General features: G+C 37.6%; 1 protein-coding gene across 2 annotated transcripts in view; it reads left to right on the top strand.

Moving 5' to 3' along the window:
• Positions 1–7,715, top strand: part of SERTAD4 (SERTA domain containing 4) — a 49,730-nt gene extending 42,015 nt beyond the window's left edge. For both annotated transcript variants that reach the window (XM_063443872.1, XM_063443873.1), the window contains exon 4: positions 6,781–7,715. In XM_063443872.1, coding sequence (XP_063299942.1) covers positions 6,781–7,515 — 735 coding nt within the window. In that variant the 3' untranslated portion in view covers positions 7,516–7,715. The remainder of the gene's footprint in view (positions 1–6,780) is intronic.
• The last annotated feature ends 10,820 nt before the right edge of the window (positions 7,716–18,535 follow it).

The raw sequence follows: 18,535 nt of genomic DNA, 5'->3' as shown, positions 1-18,535 counted from the left end.
CATAAATCTATTTTTTAAACGGGATGCTTTCTAATTTTAACAGTAACAACTCAAAATGAGAGATTTGCAAAGTATCATGGCAGCATTCCTTGGTCTTTCCTCCACAATCTGCACTTTCCATTGTATGGAGATCCAACTTTCTTCTGATCTTTCTGATATTTACAGTGAATTGGACTATCCTCATTTGGCCCTATCATAATTTATAGGTATCGAATGATTCAATATTGTTAAATATAAACTTTCCAATCGATTCATCTACATAATTCACCATTAATGTCTTTGGGAATTTGTATAGATAAATAATTTGGAATGTTTTTCTAACAGTAATAATTTGGAAAGCTTGTTAAATCGAAGCCTCGGATAAATGTAATCAAAAAGAACACTCGAAGCTGGATCTTGTACTTACTAGTAACTTACTAGTAACTTTGCCAATAGGCAGAGGTCTAAACCTTTTTAAGCTGTCCCTTTACGGAAGGCTCTTTCTAGATAGACTTCATCAATATTCAAAGTTCAAATATACATTTTCATCAATACATAAACTGAGTTTATGGGTGTGCCCTTCCAGTTAAACCAGTTATTTTTACTCTTACTATCTAACATTCTACTCAACTGTTGCTGTACACTGCAATCTATGGATGTGAATACTTCCTCTTGTATCTCAACATGACCATTTGCTGCTCTGAAAATCACATCACGATTCTGCATTTCCGATTGGTTGAAACTCCATGCCATTTACCTATTTTGGAGTTATTAATATTCCCTTAAGGACACATGCCGGGAATTTTCCGTCATGCTGGCCTTTTCCTTCTGAAGATGTGTCCTAAAGGGGATATTGTAGGCTGTAGACTCTTAAGACTACACTCCTTACCTTCTCTAACAGCAGATCCAATACCTACGCTGTAAGTTTCAAATATCTAAACTTTAAAAGAATGTTTAAAAGTTCAACCTATAAAGGATCACATGCTGATATTTAAAGCTTGTGTCAATAGAATAAAATCATGGTATGAATATAATTTTTTTTGGAGCAGCTAAAGTACAGACAAGTTCCTAGAATATTTAATCAGAATCTTTTTAGGAATATGCACAATGCTTACAACTGATTTTTATTCCCTTAGTCCTTTAAATTATTACGCAATATTTTCCTTTGTCTCGACTTTATAGAGATCTTGTGACTTAACACACAACTGTGCTTCAACTGTGGAAATAGCCAATGCTCAAACAAATATTAGGCCATTTTTTCATAAATGCTGAATGTTTGCCAAATGTGTTTAAATATGACATAAATAAAATCTTTTAACTTTTCCAAATAATAATAATGCTTTCTTTTTATATGTTTTCGTGTACACAGTCTTGGCAATCATGTATTTTTTATTACGACTGTTTCTGTTATACTATTTGAAAAATATTTTTACACAAAAAATAAAATCCTTAAAAACAGAATTCCTTAGACAATTTGGTTTTCTGTGTATTATAGCAAGTCTGTATTTCTTAGAAATTGATCATTCTTTTTAGGTTTTTACAAGGAAAAAAAAAACATAAAAAAAACCTCTCATACAAAAATCATTAGACATAAATGGCCAGGAATCTAGTTTTTCTGTGACTTACTTAAGTGCGTTTGAGGCCAAATACACATTGTTTTACTTAATCCTCAAAAACGCACATATAGTATATATTATGGAAGTCTGGTGCGGTCCTGTTTCCTAAAATAAGTGGGGGCCCCAATCTTAAGTAACAGTAAAAAAAAGTGTCATGTATGGCCTTACTCCAACTTATTCTTGATATTTTCCAGAACAAGTCTTGCTTATTTTTCAGGAAATACAATAGTTCTTCAGATATATTCCTGCTAAATTCTGAGTTCATTATATATATTTTTTTATGTTGATAGAGTGCAGGTTTATAGAAACCATGTGAAATAAAAAAAATGAAAAGGTCTTTTTGTGCAATGGTGTACTCTATTATATGTACTTCCTGAAAAGTCTTTTACTTAACACGGTTACACATATATCAGTTCAGAATACATTTCCTGGTATTTTGTATGCTATTACAGAATTTTTCAGCACACAAGTGGTTTTAACCCTCCCCAATTGCATAGCTTAGCAGTATGTGGCAAGAACGCTTGTTGACATTGTTGACATCCTTAAAGGGACATTATAGACATCAAAACAAATTTAGTTTAATTAAGTAGTTATAGTGTATAAATCATGCCCCTGCTGTCTCTCTGCTCAATTCTCTGCCATTTTCATCAGTGCATAAAAAACTCGGACTGAGTTGAAACGCGTCTGCATTACTGTGATTTCGTGTGTCACCATATGGGACCTGCACAGTCATAATTTTTTAACCTTTATTTACAATAAATTTACTATTTTTATATCATAATTTGCTGCTTTTCCTGCTTTTGGGGGACATCATTCAAGATTCTCCATATAGCCTTTTGAGGCACCCTTGGGCATTATATACAGAGCCTGGCACGGCTCTGAAATCCGAATTTACCACATGGAATATTTCCTACATATACCTGTACATGTATAAGTATTATTATTTCTTATTGATACACAGGGAGTGGTGTGTGTATTTGGCACTTGCTGCTCTCAAGTACCTTTTTATTACTTTTACTTTAGGGTGTTGGGGAACACCTTTTTCACTCCAGTACTGTGTTTTTATTTTACTGTGTAAGCGCCATTCACTTTTCTTTTCTCTTTGTATCTACATGACAAAAATGTTTATTATTTTAAATCAGACGTTACTTACTTTAAAAGTCTCGTGCTCAGTAAATTGAACTTAAATCACACACACAGGAGGCTACTGTGCGGTCTAGAAGATTTTTAGCAGAGCAAATGGTATGAAATTCTAAATTAAACAGACTGTGCAATAAAGAAAGTTTAAAAATTAGATCTCTCTTTATAGGAAGTGTTTTGGAATCTCTACAAGTCACATGCAGTAAGATGTGACTAGGGCTGTATCAACAAAGTGATTTAACTTCTAAATGGCATTAAGCAATAAGAATATAGGGGCATGGTCTATATGCAAAATCTGCTTCATTAAGCTAAAGTTGTATTGGTGCCTATAGTGTACTTTTAAGTATTTTGTAATGATTGTAAAATATTAGAATAAGTGGGTATTTATTTAAAAAAAAATTATCTTTTTTTAATACTTTCAAAAAAAAGTTTATATACAGGTGATACTCGAACAATTAGAATATTGTGCAAAAGTTCATTTATTTCAGTAATGCAATGTAAAAGAGGAAACTAATATATGAGATAGACGCATTACATGCAAAGCAAGAAAGTTCAAGCCGTGATTTGTCATAACTGCGACGATTATGGCTTACAGCTCATGAAAACCCCAAATCCACAATCTCAGTAAATTAGAATATTACATGCAATCAATAAAACAAGGAGTGTACATAGAACAATATCGGACTTCTGAAAAGTACAAGCATGCATATTGGGCCCTTTTTGCAGCAATTACTGCCTCAGTGCAGCGTGGCATGGAAGCTATCAGCCTGTGGCACTGCTGAGGTGTTATGGAAGACCAGGATGCTTTAATAGTGACCTTCAGCTCTTCTGCATTGTTCAGTCTCATATCTCTCATCTTTCTCTTGGCAATGCCCCATAGATTCTCTATGGGGTTCAGGTCAGGCGAGTTTGCTGGCCAATCAAGCACAGTAATCCCACGGTCATTGAACCAGGCTTTGGTGCTTTTGGCAGTGTGGGCAGGTGCCAAGTCCTGCTGGAAAATAAAGTCAGCTTCCCCATAAAGCTTGTCTGCGGAAGGAAGCATGAAGTGCGTGCTCCAAAATCTCCTGGTAGACAGCTGCGTTGACCCTGGACTTAATGAAGCACAGTGGACCAACACCAGCAGATGACATGGCTCCCCAAATCAACACAGACTGTGGAAACTTCACACTGGACTTCAAGCATCTTGCAGTGTGTGCCTCTCCATTCTTTCTCCAGACTCTGGGTCCTTGGTTTCCAAATGAGATGCAAACGTTACTCTCATCAGAAAAGAGGACTTTGGACCACTGTGCAACAGACCAGGTCTGTTTTTCTTTAGCCCAGGTAAGACGCTTCTGACGTTGTTTGTTGTTCAGGAGCGGCTTGACAAGAGGAATACGACATCTGAAGCCCATGTCCAGAATCCGTCTGTGTGTGGTGGCTCTTGATGCACTGACTCCAGCCTCAGTCCACTCCTTGTGAAAGTCCCCAACACTATTGAATGGCCTTTTCCTGACAATCCTCTCCAGGCTGCGGTCATCCCTGCAGCTTGTGCACATTTTTCTTCCACACTTTTCCCTTCCACATAACTTTCTATTCATGTGCTTTGATACAGCACTTTGGGAACATCCAACTTCCTTCGCAGTTACCTTTTGAGGCTTTCCCTCCTTATGGAGGGTGTCAATGATGGTTTTCTGCACAACTGTCAGGTCAGCAGTCTTCCCCATGATTGTGATTCCTACTGAACCAGACTGAGAGACCATTTAAAGGCTCAGAAACCGTTTGCAGGTGTTATGGCTTACTTAGCTGATTAGAGTGGGACACTGTGAGCCTAGAATATTGCACCTTTTCACAATATTCTAATTTACTGAGATTGTAGATTTGGGGTTTTCATGAGCTGTATGCCATAATCATCACACGTATGACAAATCACGGCTTGAACTATCTTGCTTTGCATGTATTGCATTCTATCTCATTTGTTAGTTTCCCCTTTTACGTTGCATTACTGAAATAAATGAACTTTTGCACAATATTCTAATTTTTCGATTATCACCGGCATATGTTGAGGACTTTGTTTTTTAAAATGTGTCATGTTTTCAACTTATTTTATGTAATTGTACAGGTTATTTTACTGTATGGGCTTCTCTACCCGTAGCAATTTCAGCTAATGTAAATTAACCTGTTACGTTAAAGCCCCATTCCATTGTTTCACCACTTGCCTGCTGGCCTTCTTTATTCATCTGTCAACATCATTATTAACATTATAATTATTGCAAGTAGCATTACAATAGAAAAATAAAAGGAAATAGTACATTTAGTTGAAACATCAGATGCTTTGGGGAAACAGCAAATTGTAAGTTCAAGATTTAATTTATAAGCAATCCCTGATCAGTTCGAATTATGTTAAGGGAACTTTCATCTGGCCTTAATTCTGCTAATATATTGTGGCTGGGAGACAAATCTATTGTGCCAGAATTATCTGAATTTAAACTAATTTGAATTGGGATATTTGCTGCTGCAAATTCACTTTTTTAGTGATTAATTAAAAGTGAATTCAAAGCAAATTTACAAGTTTAGACCAAAAGAGCCAAACTGGAAGCATAGGAGATTTGGAGAATGTTTTCCAATTCAACTATATTGACCTTAAATTTGAAATTCACTTTGAATTCTCGACAATTCTCTCATTATTAAATAGCCCTGTTAATGTATACATTAAAAGGAATGGGACATTTTAGCTATGAAGAACGGTTAACAAATTTAAACCTCTTTAGTTTAGAAACACGTAGCCTCAAAGGGGATATGATAACATTATACAAATATATCCAGGGACAATACAAACCATTGTCTGGAAATCTATTCACAAACCGGACTCTACATAGGGCACAAGGTCATGCGTTTAGACTGGAAGAAAGAAGATTTAGCCTAAGGCAAAGGAAAGATCTTTTTACAGTAAGAACAATCAGGATGTGGAATTCTCGGTCTGAAGAAGTGGTTTTATCAGAGTCCATACAATTATATCATTTTTCAAGTGTAGGGTAATAGCTTCTTGATCCAGGGATAAATCTGACTGCAATTCTGGGGTCAAAAAGGATTTTTTTCCTAGTTTGTTGCAAAATTGGAAGTGCTTCAAACTGGTTTTCCTTTTCCTTCTTTTGGATCAACAGCAAAAACAGGAAGGAAGGCTGAACTTGATGGACACATATCTCTTTTCAGCCTATGTAACTATATCATTATTATAATCCCCGTAAACCGAAGCAATAATAGTCCCTTCTTGTTACTGTTGGACGCATCATGAATAATTAATCATCCAAACCATAGTCTAATAATCATGTGATATGCCGCAAGTCTAGCTGCTATACCATAATATAAATCATGACTTATATGATACTGATATCCAGTGTTTGTGATGACTAGCCTCCATGTTACCTACTTCATCCAGTAACATAGTTAATATGTACCATTTACTAGTTTACTGCCATCTTTTTTACAAGAGTTTTCTTAACCCCTTAAGGACACATGACATGTGTGACATGTCATAATTCCCTTTTATTCCAGAAGCTTGGTCCTTAAGGGGTTAAAATAAATAAAACAAAAACTTTTTTCTATAACTCTGTTCTAACATCTCTCTGTGTTTTAAGAGTCTGAAAACTGGCTGCAGTTATTAGATTTTGTAGACTTTTATTTCAGAAATATAATGTCTATTTAACCTGCTTAAATATTATTAAACACAACTACGGTCTTTGCATCTTATTCTTTTTTATGTTATGTAAGAGTGAAGGATACCCTCGTTTTTGCTTTCTTTTCTACCCCTTTTAAAAAATATGATTTTGATGTTTTATTTTTAATCTTTTTATTTTTATAAGACATTTAAGTAACTACCCCTCCCTCCCGTCCCCCTCCCCCCTCCTAATCCCCCTCCACCCACAAAACAAACACCTTTAGTATGGTGGCTAGATTTTATTTATTGTTATTAGAAAATATATTCTTTGCGTTTGGTGTCTATCCAATTACAGAACCAACTGGAAAAAATGATTCTAATTTATTTTATTTCTTTCCCCTGATTCAGAATGTTTCGATCTTTGAAGAGAGGGCCCATGTTCTTTACATGTCTTTGGAAAAACTGAAATTTATTGATGACCCGGAAGTGTTCCTGAGAAGATCCGTATTGATCAATAACTTGATGAAACGCATCCACGGAGAGATATTAATGCAGAATAACTGGTGCTTTTCAGCTTGCTCTCTAGGAGGACCTTCTGGACAGGAATGGTTCGTTCCTCAGGATTGTCCTTATAAGAAACGCCTGCGGATAGCCAAAGAGGACAACAGTAGTCTGCAGACATGTTGTTTTTACCAAGACTGTGGTAGCCATTATTTAAATATCCCATTCTCTGTTAGCTCAAACAGCGGGAATGTTGCAGGCTCCAGTTCGTCCACTAATCCTTTGCCTGGCACTTCTCAGCATATGGACTTAAGCGTGGGCAATGCGGCCTTTTACAGGAACGGTTTCCCAGTGCCTTCATGTGGGGATTTTGTGACACATGGTCCCAGACAACACGCAAGCGCACAAAAGGCAAACGTGCATGACGAAAGCTCAACAGATGAAAAGAGGGGTGGCCTTGGCTTTGGCTACGATGTTATAAATGGTGGTGGCACAAGTGAACGTAGAGGCAGATTGTATGATTTTTTGGCAGCTGGTTGCATTGACAAGAGTAGTGTTAGTGAACCGTGGAAAAAATCTGTCAGGAAAAAAGAGGTTTCTGCAGGTAATAAACTTTGCTGCAGCAAAGGAAGCAAGATGTGAGCGCTATAGTTTGTTTTCTTTTTTAAACATTGTGTTGTCAATCTGAAGTGAGGTTCTGTCATGCCGTTTAAAGGGGTTTTGTAGTTTTATATGGTGATTATGAAATAATCCCTGTATGCGTAAGGGGTTAATGTATATAGGAGTCTTCAATCTTCTAATACATGTAAAGGACTTTGAATAAATGGATTTCCTAAAACACACTGACGCTGATTGTTCTTGGTACCGCTAAACATTACTACAGATAGTCTATTATTTCTAGGGGGATCTAAGTACCTGAAACGAACACAATCAAATCTGCTTTTGAACAACTCAAGCACTTAGTCTTTTATTAAGGTATTAAAGCTTTAGCATTTTCAATTTTTAGCACAGTTTTTCTGCCTATGAATATGGAGACATGTTAGCTCATTCAAAACCAATTTTTCTTTTTTATGCTTCCATTATTATCTCTGCACAAACACCACACTATACACTTTGCTATTCAATTCCTATGCCTTGAGCAAAAGGTATGTGTGCAATGGAGCCATACTTTCTTTGGGTGATGTTGGCAAAAAAAAAAAAAACAACCTAATAAAACTTAAAGGAACACTCCGTTCAATATAACAACTTTATTAAAATGAAGTTGTTATGGTAATAGGAGGCCCTCAGTCACTCTCTTACCTTAGGAGTTAGATTGTTCTCGAATGGTTTCACCCAACAGCCTGTCTCCAGCACCCCGAAAACCAACGCAAATCTCCAGGCATCCAGCAACATTTGGCTTTTCATGAAGCGCCAAGTACCACTGGGCAGGGGCACCGCTGATTGGATAGAGAGGTCAGCTGATGCTCTAAGCCAATCAGTAGCGCTAGCCAACATCTGAAGGATAAATGCCAAATCAGGTCCCGTGAATTCTTCAGAGTTTGATAAAACTTGTGATATGGCCAAGATTCTACCTTCTAAGGGTATAACAGCAAATAGGCTCTTGACATTGAGAGTGACTAGCCATGTCTCAGCTTGCTGTGAAATCCCCCTTAGTTGCAGTTGCCTGAGCTTACCTGCATATTCATAATGTTTTTCTAGGAGAATCGTGGTGTAGTGGTTGTAGTGATCAGAAATCCCCTTTTAAACTGGTGTATCTGTATAGATGTATGTTTATAACTGTCCATGTACTGAGCAAATGATCAGTGTTTTGTACCCAGCCACATTAAAGCCACTTCTCCTGCAGTTTGAGTCTTGTGCCCAGTGTGTTACTAAAATAACACCACAAATGTAACATTTTCTTTTTATTTTTATATTCCTCTAAGTGCTACAAGATTGTAAGAAGAAATTCATTACAGCCTAGCTTTTTATCAGTTGAGATGAGTTGACGTCTTTAAAGGGGCACTCTAAGTACCATAAACACTACAGCTCTGCGTGTTCATCCTAACATAATAGTTCAAATAAGATGGAATTCATATTGCCCAGGTGACAGAAGGGGGGCAGAGGAGGTGAGGGAACTGTTAGTACCTGGAGAGCCCTGCTTATATTCCAAACTCCTCTAGTGGTTTGACAGAAACTGTGGGATGGTATCCATAGACTCCTTGCACCGTAACCACTTTACTGTATCATAGTGTTTATAGTTCTTAGAGTGCTACTTTAAAGTAAATCAAAAATATTCAAAATACACATCCTATAAAATCTCTTTAAAAAGTGATGTGGTCTATTTTTCAAACAATACTTTGTAGTTTTTGAGTACTTTGTTTTGACTTTAGAATTTACCAAAATATTAGAATTCAATTCAGTTTGAGATTTATTTTTAACTCTACCTATAATTGAGCACTCATTGTTTGTTAGTAAGAGTACACCCATATATAATGTTGCTAAACAAATCTGAAAACAAAAATACATATATTATAATCGACTAGTAGCAATGTATATATGAAATAAATGTCTAGAACTTCATAAAAACATTCCTCTACTCTCGGTTCAGTTAGATTTTACTTATTGGTGACAATATATATATTTACAAAGACAATCAACATTCAGCCATGTACAATATGAGCAAATTCCTTTGACATGTGTGTGTGTGTGTTAGGTTGGGGGGGGGGGGGGGGGGAGGCACGGCCAGTGCATAATCAGTATTGGCAATAATCAGTATTACATTATAATACATTATTATTTTACATTGTTAGCGCAGATTATTGGATAACCAGAAGACTAAAGATGGACCTTGACATATCATAAGAGCGAGGCATTTTATTCTGCAGACACTTATTTGGTAAAATCGAGGCTGACATATAAACGTCAATGTTTAAATAAACCGTGTGACATTTGTGGGACCTGAAAAAAAGAAATTCCATGGTTTATGGGGCGAATAGCGTAACGCCTGCCATTAAATTTTATATTTGTATGACCATTCTTGCAGTTAATAGCATTTTATTATGTATACAACTAATTTACGTAATTCAAAATAAATAAATATAATCCGCAGGGCAATGACTACATGTGAGTTACTAAATTATTTATAAAAAAAATAGATATTTTCCATTTCACCTATATATTTTATCTTACAATGTTGAAGGAAATATACAGAAAATATTATCTGTTATTTGTGATCGAATGGTTTTACAGTTTCCTTATGTGACTCCATGAAGCAATATCTTCTATTTAAGTATAATCACAGAAATACTTTGTGAATTGTTTGCAATTTCCCAAAGCTGTGGAGGCGATAGAAGCTTTCTCTGTCTGCTTAAATCATTTAAGAATGACATGTTGATTGTGAGAGCCATGTGACCAGAATACTTATTGGTTTTAAGAATATTTAACCTCTTCTTTACCTATTAATGTGCACACATAGCTTGCAGAGGTATGCATCCATTACCCAACCCCTTATATCACTAAACATTGTGTTACTAAAGCTTTGTCGGTGGTTGTCTGCTGGAAAAGCAAAATGTCTACTCCCATCAGTCCTATTTTTCCAAAGGTATAATTATAAACATGCATAGCACATTACATTAGGCTTTGCACCCAGAACAAATTACCATTTCAACTCGATTTAAAATATACAAATATAATGAAAGAGGTGCAAAATTTAATATTTTTTGTCATTAGTGATAACGTTTATACAGAGGTTTTCTTCAAAAACATGCTAAACTAATCCAAACTCACACAAATGTTCCCACAGAGACCACCTAAACAAGGCATACCTTCCTAATGCCACTATTTAGGAGGGACAGTCCCTATTGTGGGAACACATCTTCTTTTCTATCCTACAGTCCCTCTTTCCTGGAAGCTCCATATTGTTCATATGTCTGAGTGTATAACAGAGCACAGAGCTCCACAGCAACACACACAGTAACGTGTCTTTAAACTACAATAAATGTGTTTAGCAATCGTCTGTGTAAATACAATACAGCGTATTCTTGTTCTAAATTTTATTTTAGTTTCATAAATTGTTATTAGTATGTTACTGCAAATTTCTACAAACATCTGCTGCCCTGGCGACACCCCCACTCATAAATTAAAGGATCATTATTGTGTCAGGAAAACAAAGCGGTTTTCCTGACACTATGGTGCCCTGTGGGTGCCCCCACCCTCAGGGTACCCCTTAAGCAGCTTACCTTATTCCAGCGCCGGGCTCCCTCGGCGCTGGTGACCTCTCCTCCCCCACCGACGTCAGCTCCCAAGTGGAGCGGAATGCAAGTGTTGAGCGTGCATTCAAACAGTCCATATGAAAGCATTTCTCAATGCTTTCCTATGGACACTCTGCACAATAGATGTGAATTTTTCTTCCAGCGTCGCAGATGTACCTCTAGCGGCTGTCTGGAAGACAGCCACTAGAGGTTGGGTTAACCCCTTATGTAAACATAGCAGTTTCTCTGAAACTGCTCTGTTTACATCTGAAGGGTAAAAACTTGAGGAACCTGGCACCGAGACCACTTCATTGAGCTGAAGTGGTCTGGGTGACTATAGTTTCCTTTTAAAGTGTCCCTCTTTGTATGTTTGTAGATAGTTAGGCAAGGAACACAGAGAAACATTTGGCCCTGTATTTGAGTGTACCTAGGAACCCACACTCTCATATATAAATTTTAACCACACACGTCTGCTATACTGCGGCAGAACATTCTATCGAGGTGCAATAATTGTGTCTACCCTAGAGTTACAACATGGTTATGGTTCTATTACAATGTGAATTGAAGATAATCCATTTGCAGGATTATTCACTGAATTGTTGAGAATTCCGATTGGAGCCATATTTCAAATTTTAGGCTAGTATAAACCAAACTGAGGACATAGCTAACTTACAATATCATTTTCTCCAAATAGGATATTTTGACCTAAACATTTTAAAAATAATTTTGCATTCCTGACAATTCAAGCTATACCAGGGTTATTTACCAAAGTGTGAATTCAAAGTGATGTAAAAAAATTGAGGAACTAAATTTAAAGCATAGCTGACTTTTTTCAATTCAGCAATTTTGACCTTGATTTTGACATTCACTTTGAATTGTCACTTTAGTGATTAGCCCTGTATGAATAACTTTATGCGCATGCTAAATGAATTTATATATGGTTATTATTCACTATAAAAACCTTTAGACTACTTATCCTATCAGTAAAGTTTTAACATCATGCATTTCTTAATATTATTTCATAAATATTAAGCTTTATTTACGACGGGCTAGACCAACCCTGCAGCAAGCGGTTCAAAGTGATGACACAATCAGCATAAATGTATCTGTCAACTTCTATACAAGAAGTGTTGAGTGTTTGTCTTACAGCTGTTGTTAGTTTGTATTTCCCAGAATTCTCTGCTTGACACATAATTCGGGAAATTGTAGTCCATCGACAGCCAAGGTTGTCCACCCTTGTATTTGTTCCATATACACCCACTCCAAAGTCTTGATATCCTTCCAGGTTTTAAGTCTGTCTGGTGTTGATTTGTGGCTGTGGGTATTTTTTTTTTCTCTTTTCAATATAATTTTGTCCAGATGCACAAATCGGCTCTGCACACACGCACACTCACAGACAAAGCCTTTTTTTCTTGCTTGCTTGGAAACTAACATGCTGTTATAATAGAAACCACATATTTGCTTTAAATATCGAACCTGTTTGAACAAACCCACAAGTCACCATACACGAACGCAATGGGTGTTTTAAGCTGACCTGACACGGGTCTCTCAGTGAACACAATACGTCTGACTTCACGCAAGTTTTCACTGTTTAATTGATTCAACATAATTCACTTTTCTAAATATTTTTTTTATAAGGTTTTTAATAAAATAGTGATTTGTTCACAAAACAGTAAATTGTGGTACGCTGACAACAGACTTGCAAAATTAGCGGAAACAAGTTTAATTAATTTACATGAGATTTTTCCTTTATTTTTCTTTATTTTATAAAAATTTTCAAGCAAGTTGTGAACTCATCCCAAATTATTAAATAGCTCCGTAGAGTCCACATCCAGAGCAAGTGCATATGCCTGTAAACCTGTGATTGTTAGTGAAGACTTAAGTGTCTGGTGTATTGATAATTACTGTTTACTGGCATGCCTCAAATTTTGGTCTTTTTAAGTATCTACAAAGGTTTAAATAGTATTTCATCATTGGATTCTTCAAACATGCACATTACCGAAGACATGAAAAAATAAGCTTCTTTTAAACCAAAAATCACATATCGCTCTTCGATATACTGCATCACGTGGACCAAAGTGGTTTGAGCATCCCAGATTAGGCATTGAGGTAACAGGCGGGATGAGTCTTTTGTAGCAGACTGTTCCTTTTTATCTCCTTCTGTGTATAACGCACAATTGCTTTTGCAGTTTCTTTTTGAGTCCTCAAATAAATAAATAAAAAGGATTAAAGGAGTAACATAAAGAAGTCTAATAAACATGCGCTCTCGGATCTCTATGGCAACTAGAAATTCCAGGAGATATTTTGTATAATGAGGTTCTCATGACAAGAGGAGCACTTTCTGACTGTCAAAAAAGGCTTTTTCTTTGTCTTCCCTTATATTAACTCTTTGGCTGCAGGATGAGATTGCACCAATTTTACATCCCCATTTGCATGAGAGGTGCAGACAACTATGACAATATTAAAGCCTTTAAGGTGTTTCGGAACTGCCACTACTACCCACAGTCAACAATGCCCTAAAACAATAGGTTTTCTTTGCTTATAAGAACATAGTAGGAAGGTGGTCTTGCCATTTCCAAAATAAACAATCTAAAGGTTATTTGTGAAGAGTGAAATATATATAAAAATGAACTTATTCTTGAATTATTTTTAGACACAATAATGGTGAACTTAGAAACCAGGGGTGACTCATTATTTATATCAGACTAGCTATAGATACAACATTGCTGTTTCTGTGACATACAAATATATATATATATATTTAAAGTGGATATGTGACCATCAGTATTTTCTAAAGGTATAATCTTTATGAAATACTGATTAAGACTGCTGGAATTCCATTGAAATTCCAACGCAATCCAGAGATACCATAAGACAAATTAAAGACTACTTTGTTTTATGGTAGAGCCTGAGGTTGACAAAAGGCAGAGTGCCGATGTCAGGCTTTGTCTAAGGAGCAACATGTGCTCTCGCAGGATCCTAAATAGACTTCAGTGTTGCAATCTTGCATATGTGCCAGAGTACAGGACTGACGCGTCTCCTGGAAACTGAAGCTCCAGGAACAGAGGAGGACCTGCATCGTGAAGATGGCAGTGGCCACCATGGGAAGCCGGAGGTACGAAAAACTCACTTCCCTGGACCCACACCGGACACCGGACCCACATTGGAACTTTCCATTTTGAGGGTCTTTGCAATATATGTAAAGACCCCTGAATTTGACAGATCTGCTTTAATGTGTTTCAAAAAGTGAGTTTTTATCTTATTACCATAGAATGCTGGAAGTCTTGCTGTCATTAGTTGGCTAATTCCTTATAACATTTATATCGCGCTTACGCTATAGGCTCTCAATATAAAGTGCCTTGGAAAATATTATGCAGTTTATTCACTAAGCAGCATTTACTAAGCACCATAACCACTACAGTGTGCTAGACTGGGAAAGTGAACTGCATTTCGCTTAAATGTTTGTCCTAGCTCATATTTCTTAGTTTCAAATGAACCGCCAAAAAAAAGTATAGGGAGACATATATCACAATGCATATATTATAAGACTATAAAAAGAATAATTTACATGTACCTCTACTGTATTTAAAGTCAATTAAAAATGTAATCTATTCTATCGACTGTATCCCCTTCATTTTGTAGTTTAAAACTGGGATTGAATCACAGGATGTTGACATCACATGGTCCCTGCAGCCTTTTTTTTATAATAACAATTTTAAATTTATGATACAATTCCAAGATGGCCATCTGCACACAGAAAAATTGTCAACTATCCAAGTGGATATAGTTACAACTAAACCTGCTATAGTTTGGTTAGATGTAAACAGTATCAATCTGTAAGATCTTTTGTTTTGAATAATGTAAAGAACATTTAAGTATAAGGGTTGTTTTGACGAACAGCACAGCTTTCGGTTTTATTTCATTCTATATGTTAGGATAATTGATTACTTGTATCTAATATATAATGGAGGACATTACAGACATTAGAGTTCACCAGATTTAAAAAAAAAAATTGTGTAATAAAATGTTTATTGAGGTTACAGTATTACAATACAAAGTAACAACAAATAGAAGAGGAGAAAGAGACGTAGAACTCGTAACACGGCAAGAAAAAACGTATTTTTCCGTTTTTCGAAAATTGTTTTTTACTGGCTTAACACCATGAGGTAAAAAAATATATATTACATTTTTTAATTACACTACAAGAATGACATTAACATCAGGTGTCAGCTTTATTTTAAGTAAAAGTTCTAATGTCAACATGCTAATGGCACACAAGGTGAAAAGTACACAACAATGTGCACTTGGAACTACTGATAAAATAATGAAAAGTCAGACACTTCATTAAATAAACGTAGAGGGATCAGCTGATGTACCTGAACTAATGAGAGTCATTGGCATCTTTCACTGACTGGTAGAGCTACACATCAACAACTCGTTATACAAATCTGTACACCTTAGAGCAGGGGTTCTCAACCTTGTCCTCAAGGACCCCCTACCAGTCCAGGGTTTAGGGATTACCTGGGTGTGTCTAAGGTGTTTTTTCCCTTTTTCTAAACACCTTAGACACACCCAGGTAATCCCCAAATCCTGGACTGGTAGGGGGTCCTGAGGACTGGGTTGAGAACCCCTGCCTTAGAGGGACGTTGCAGTGGTTATGGTGCTGTAAGCAGTGGTGTATTTAGGATTTGTGCTGCCCTAGGCAGGATGGTGCTCGGGCACCCCACCCCTAATTTAAATTTTTCCCACCCATTCCTGTCAAGGCCGCACTTTGACTGATAGACGCACACTCACTGACAGACGCATACACTCATTGACAGACACACACTCTCATATACACTGACAAACAATGACATAAACACACACTCAATGATTTGACACAAGATACAGACACATACTATTACTCGGACACACACTAACTAACTCACACTCTCACTGACAGACGCAAGCACTGACAGACGCATGCACTGACAGACCGACACACACACACACATATTCACACACAGACACACACAATTACAGACACACACACACATACACATACACTTAGACACACACATACACTTACAGACACACACTCACTTAGACAAATACACTTACAGGCACACATTCACTTAGTCACACACACACACACATTCACTCACAGTCACACACACACACATTCACTCACAGACACACACACACACATTTCCCCCAACACTCACAAATTATTATTTTAATTATTATTTGTATTATTTAAGTTTATTTTAAATCCACCCATCCTCCCTGGGAGAGCTGGAGTGGATTGCTTACTTGCGGTCCCGTGTGGCTGCTGGACAGGCAGTCAGGGGGGGGACAAGCAGAATAGGCGGCGAGGGAGCTCTGATTTTCCTGCTCAGCTCCCTTGCGCGCCGCTTAGTGATGACGTCATATTCCGGCTCCCTGCTTCATTAAGCGGCGAGGAGGGAGCTGAGCAGCAAGAGCTCAGGTGAGTATGCTCCCTCGCTGCCCGCCACCCGCCTCGGGGGTGCTCAAAAGTGGCCAGCCAGCCACCTCTTGAGCCCCCCAGGACACGAGGCAAACAAGGGATCTGCCTGGGCGTTTGGGGGTGGCTTTTTTTGCCGCCCCCTGCAAAGTGCTGCCTAAGGCAAATGCCTTGTTTTCCTCGCAGAAGATATCTCCCTGGCTGTAAGCTGGATTGTGAGTTTATGGGTGCGATCCCCGGGTTTCTTTGTCAAACTGTTCTGGGTTTTCTCCAGAACTAATAGCCCCTCATGTTTAGCCAAACACAGAATGTGCAAAACACACTTGTCAAATCCAATTCTATCCATGTGTGGAGGGAGTTGCTTGCAGTGTGTTGTGTGTATGGAGGAGGCTGCTTGTAGTCTTGCTGTGTGCATTGTGTTTCAGTGGGGCCGTGTTGTGTATGAAGGGTGATTGTGCCAGTATGAGGGTTACTGTCTGTGGGGTGCTGCCTGTTCATAGGGTTGCCTGTGTTTTTATGAGGATGACTGTGCAAGGTGGTCGTGACAGAGCGAGTGTGGCAGGGTGAATTTGGCAATTGCTATGGACTGGCTCGAGAACTGCAGACTGTGAGTGCCCTGTAGCCCCAGCAGCTACCCTGCCTACAACCTGTGCTGCCTCTGGCCAATGTGCCCTACATCGACAACATCACTGACAGCAGTTTGACCAGCAGCTGTAACAAACAATGCTGATCCATTGTCTCATGATAGACATAGGGAAAGAGTAAAAGAGAGCCAGTCTGTGTGTCGGCATTTGACTGAACATGGGGGGAGTTGCATTCATAGCAGCACGATTAGCAGGGAAAAGTTTATTTTTCACACTCCATATGTTGTGGAACAAATCCCCACCATAAAAAAATATATATATATATATTTTGAAAGAAAAAAAATCACATTATATAAAAATAGATAATGGTGTTAGGGAAATAGTGCCATCTTGGAACCTTGGAGAACACTCACTCTCTCTCTCTATTAATGGATATAAATGAAGTGTAAGCATATGTGAAAATTATGCAATCAATGGAATCTGGAGAAATCATAACTCAAATTACAGAAGGCAATATTTTGACTTAATGCATACTCCAGCATCATGCCTCTTTTATTTGATGTATTTATGTAAAAAAAAATAGGGTTTGGGTTTATTTCCATCAATCTTAGAGCAGCACTGGGACATATAGGTTCTCCCCTGTCCTGTGGTGTATTCTAATTTTATGTTGCCCTAGGCATGACAAAACCCAGACACCCCCTTTTCCAATTTCTCTTCCTAACAGACACATGCCCTCACTGATGCATGCACTGACATACACTCACTTACAGATACACAGTCATTGTCACACACACTGGTTAACCAACACACACTTTCACTGAAACACACACATTCACAGGCATACACACTTACTCATTCACAGTTACCCACACACTCACATTCACCGACAGACACACATGCATACTCAATGACAGATGCACACTCACTCAGTGTAACACACAAACACGGACACACATATACTCACTGACAGATACACACTGACAAACACACATACACACTCACTGACAGGCATATATACACTTAGTGTCAGACACACACATTCACTGACAGACAAACATACACATTCACTGACAGACACAAACTCTCAGTGACAGACACGGATACACACACTGACACACGCATACACACACTGATAGACACACATACATACACATTCACTGACAAACAGACATACACATTAACTGACAAACACATGTACTCTCTCAGTGACATACACACACACTCACTAACAGGTACACACACACTCTCACTAACAGACACACACACTCTCACTAAGACACACTAACACACTAAGTAACAAACACACACTAACACACTCACATTTATTATTTTTTTTGCTTACATTAGAATTTTTCCCTGTGGTGCAGTGAGGCTGCTGCTGGCTG

This window comes from Pelobates fuscus, chromosome 2 (genome assembly GCF_036172605.1).
Source record: "Pelobates fuscus isolate aPelFus1 chromosome 2, aPelFus1.pri, whole genome shotgun sequence".
Lineage (NCBI taxonomy): Eukaryota > Metazoa > Chordata > Amphibia > Anura > Pelobatidae > Pelobates > Pelobates fuscus.
The sequence above is the reverse complement of the archived record's forward strand: the minus strand, read 5'-3'. Positions and strand labels throughout refer to the sequence as shown.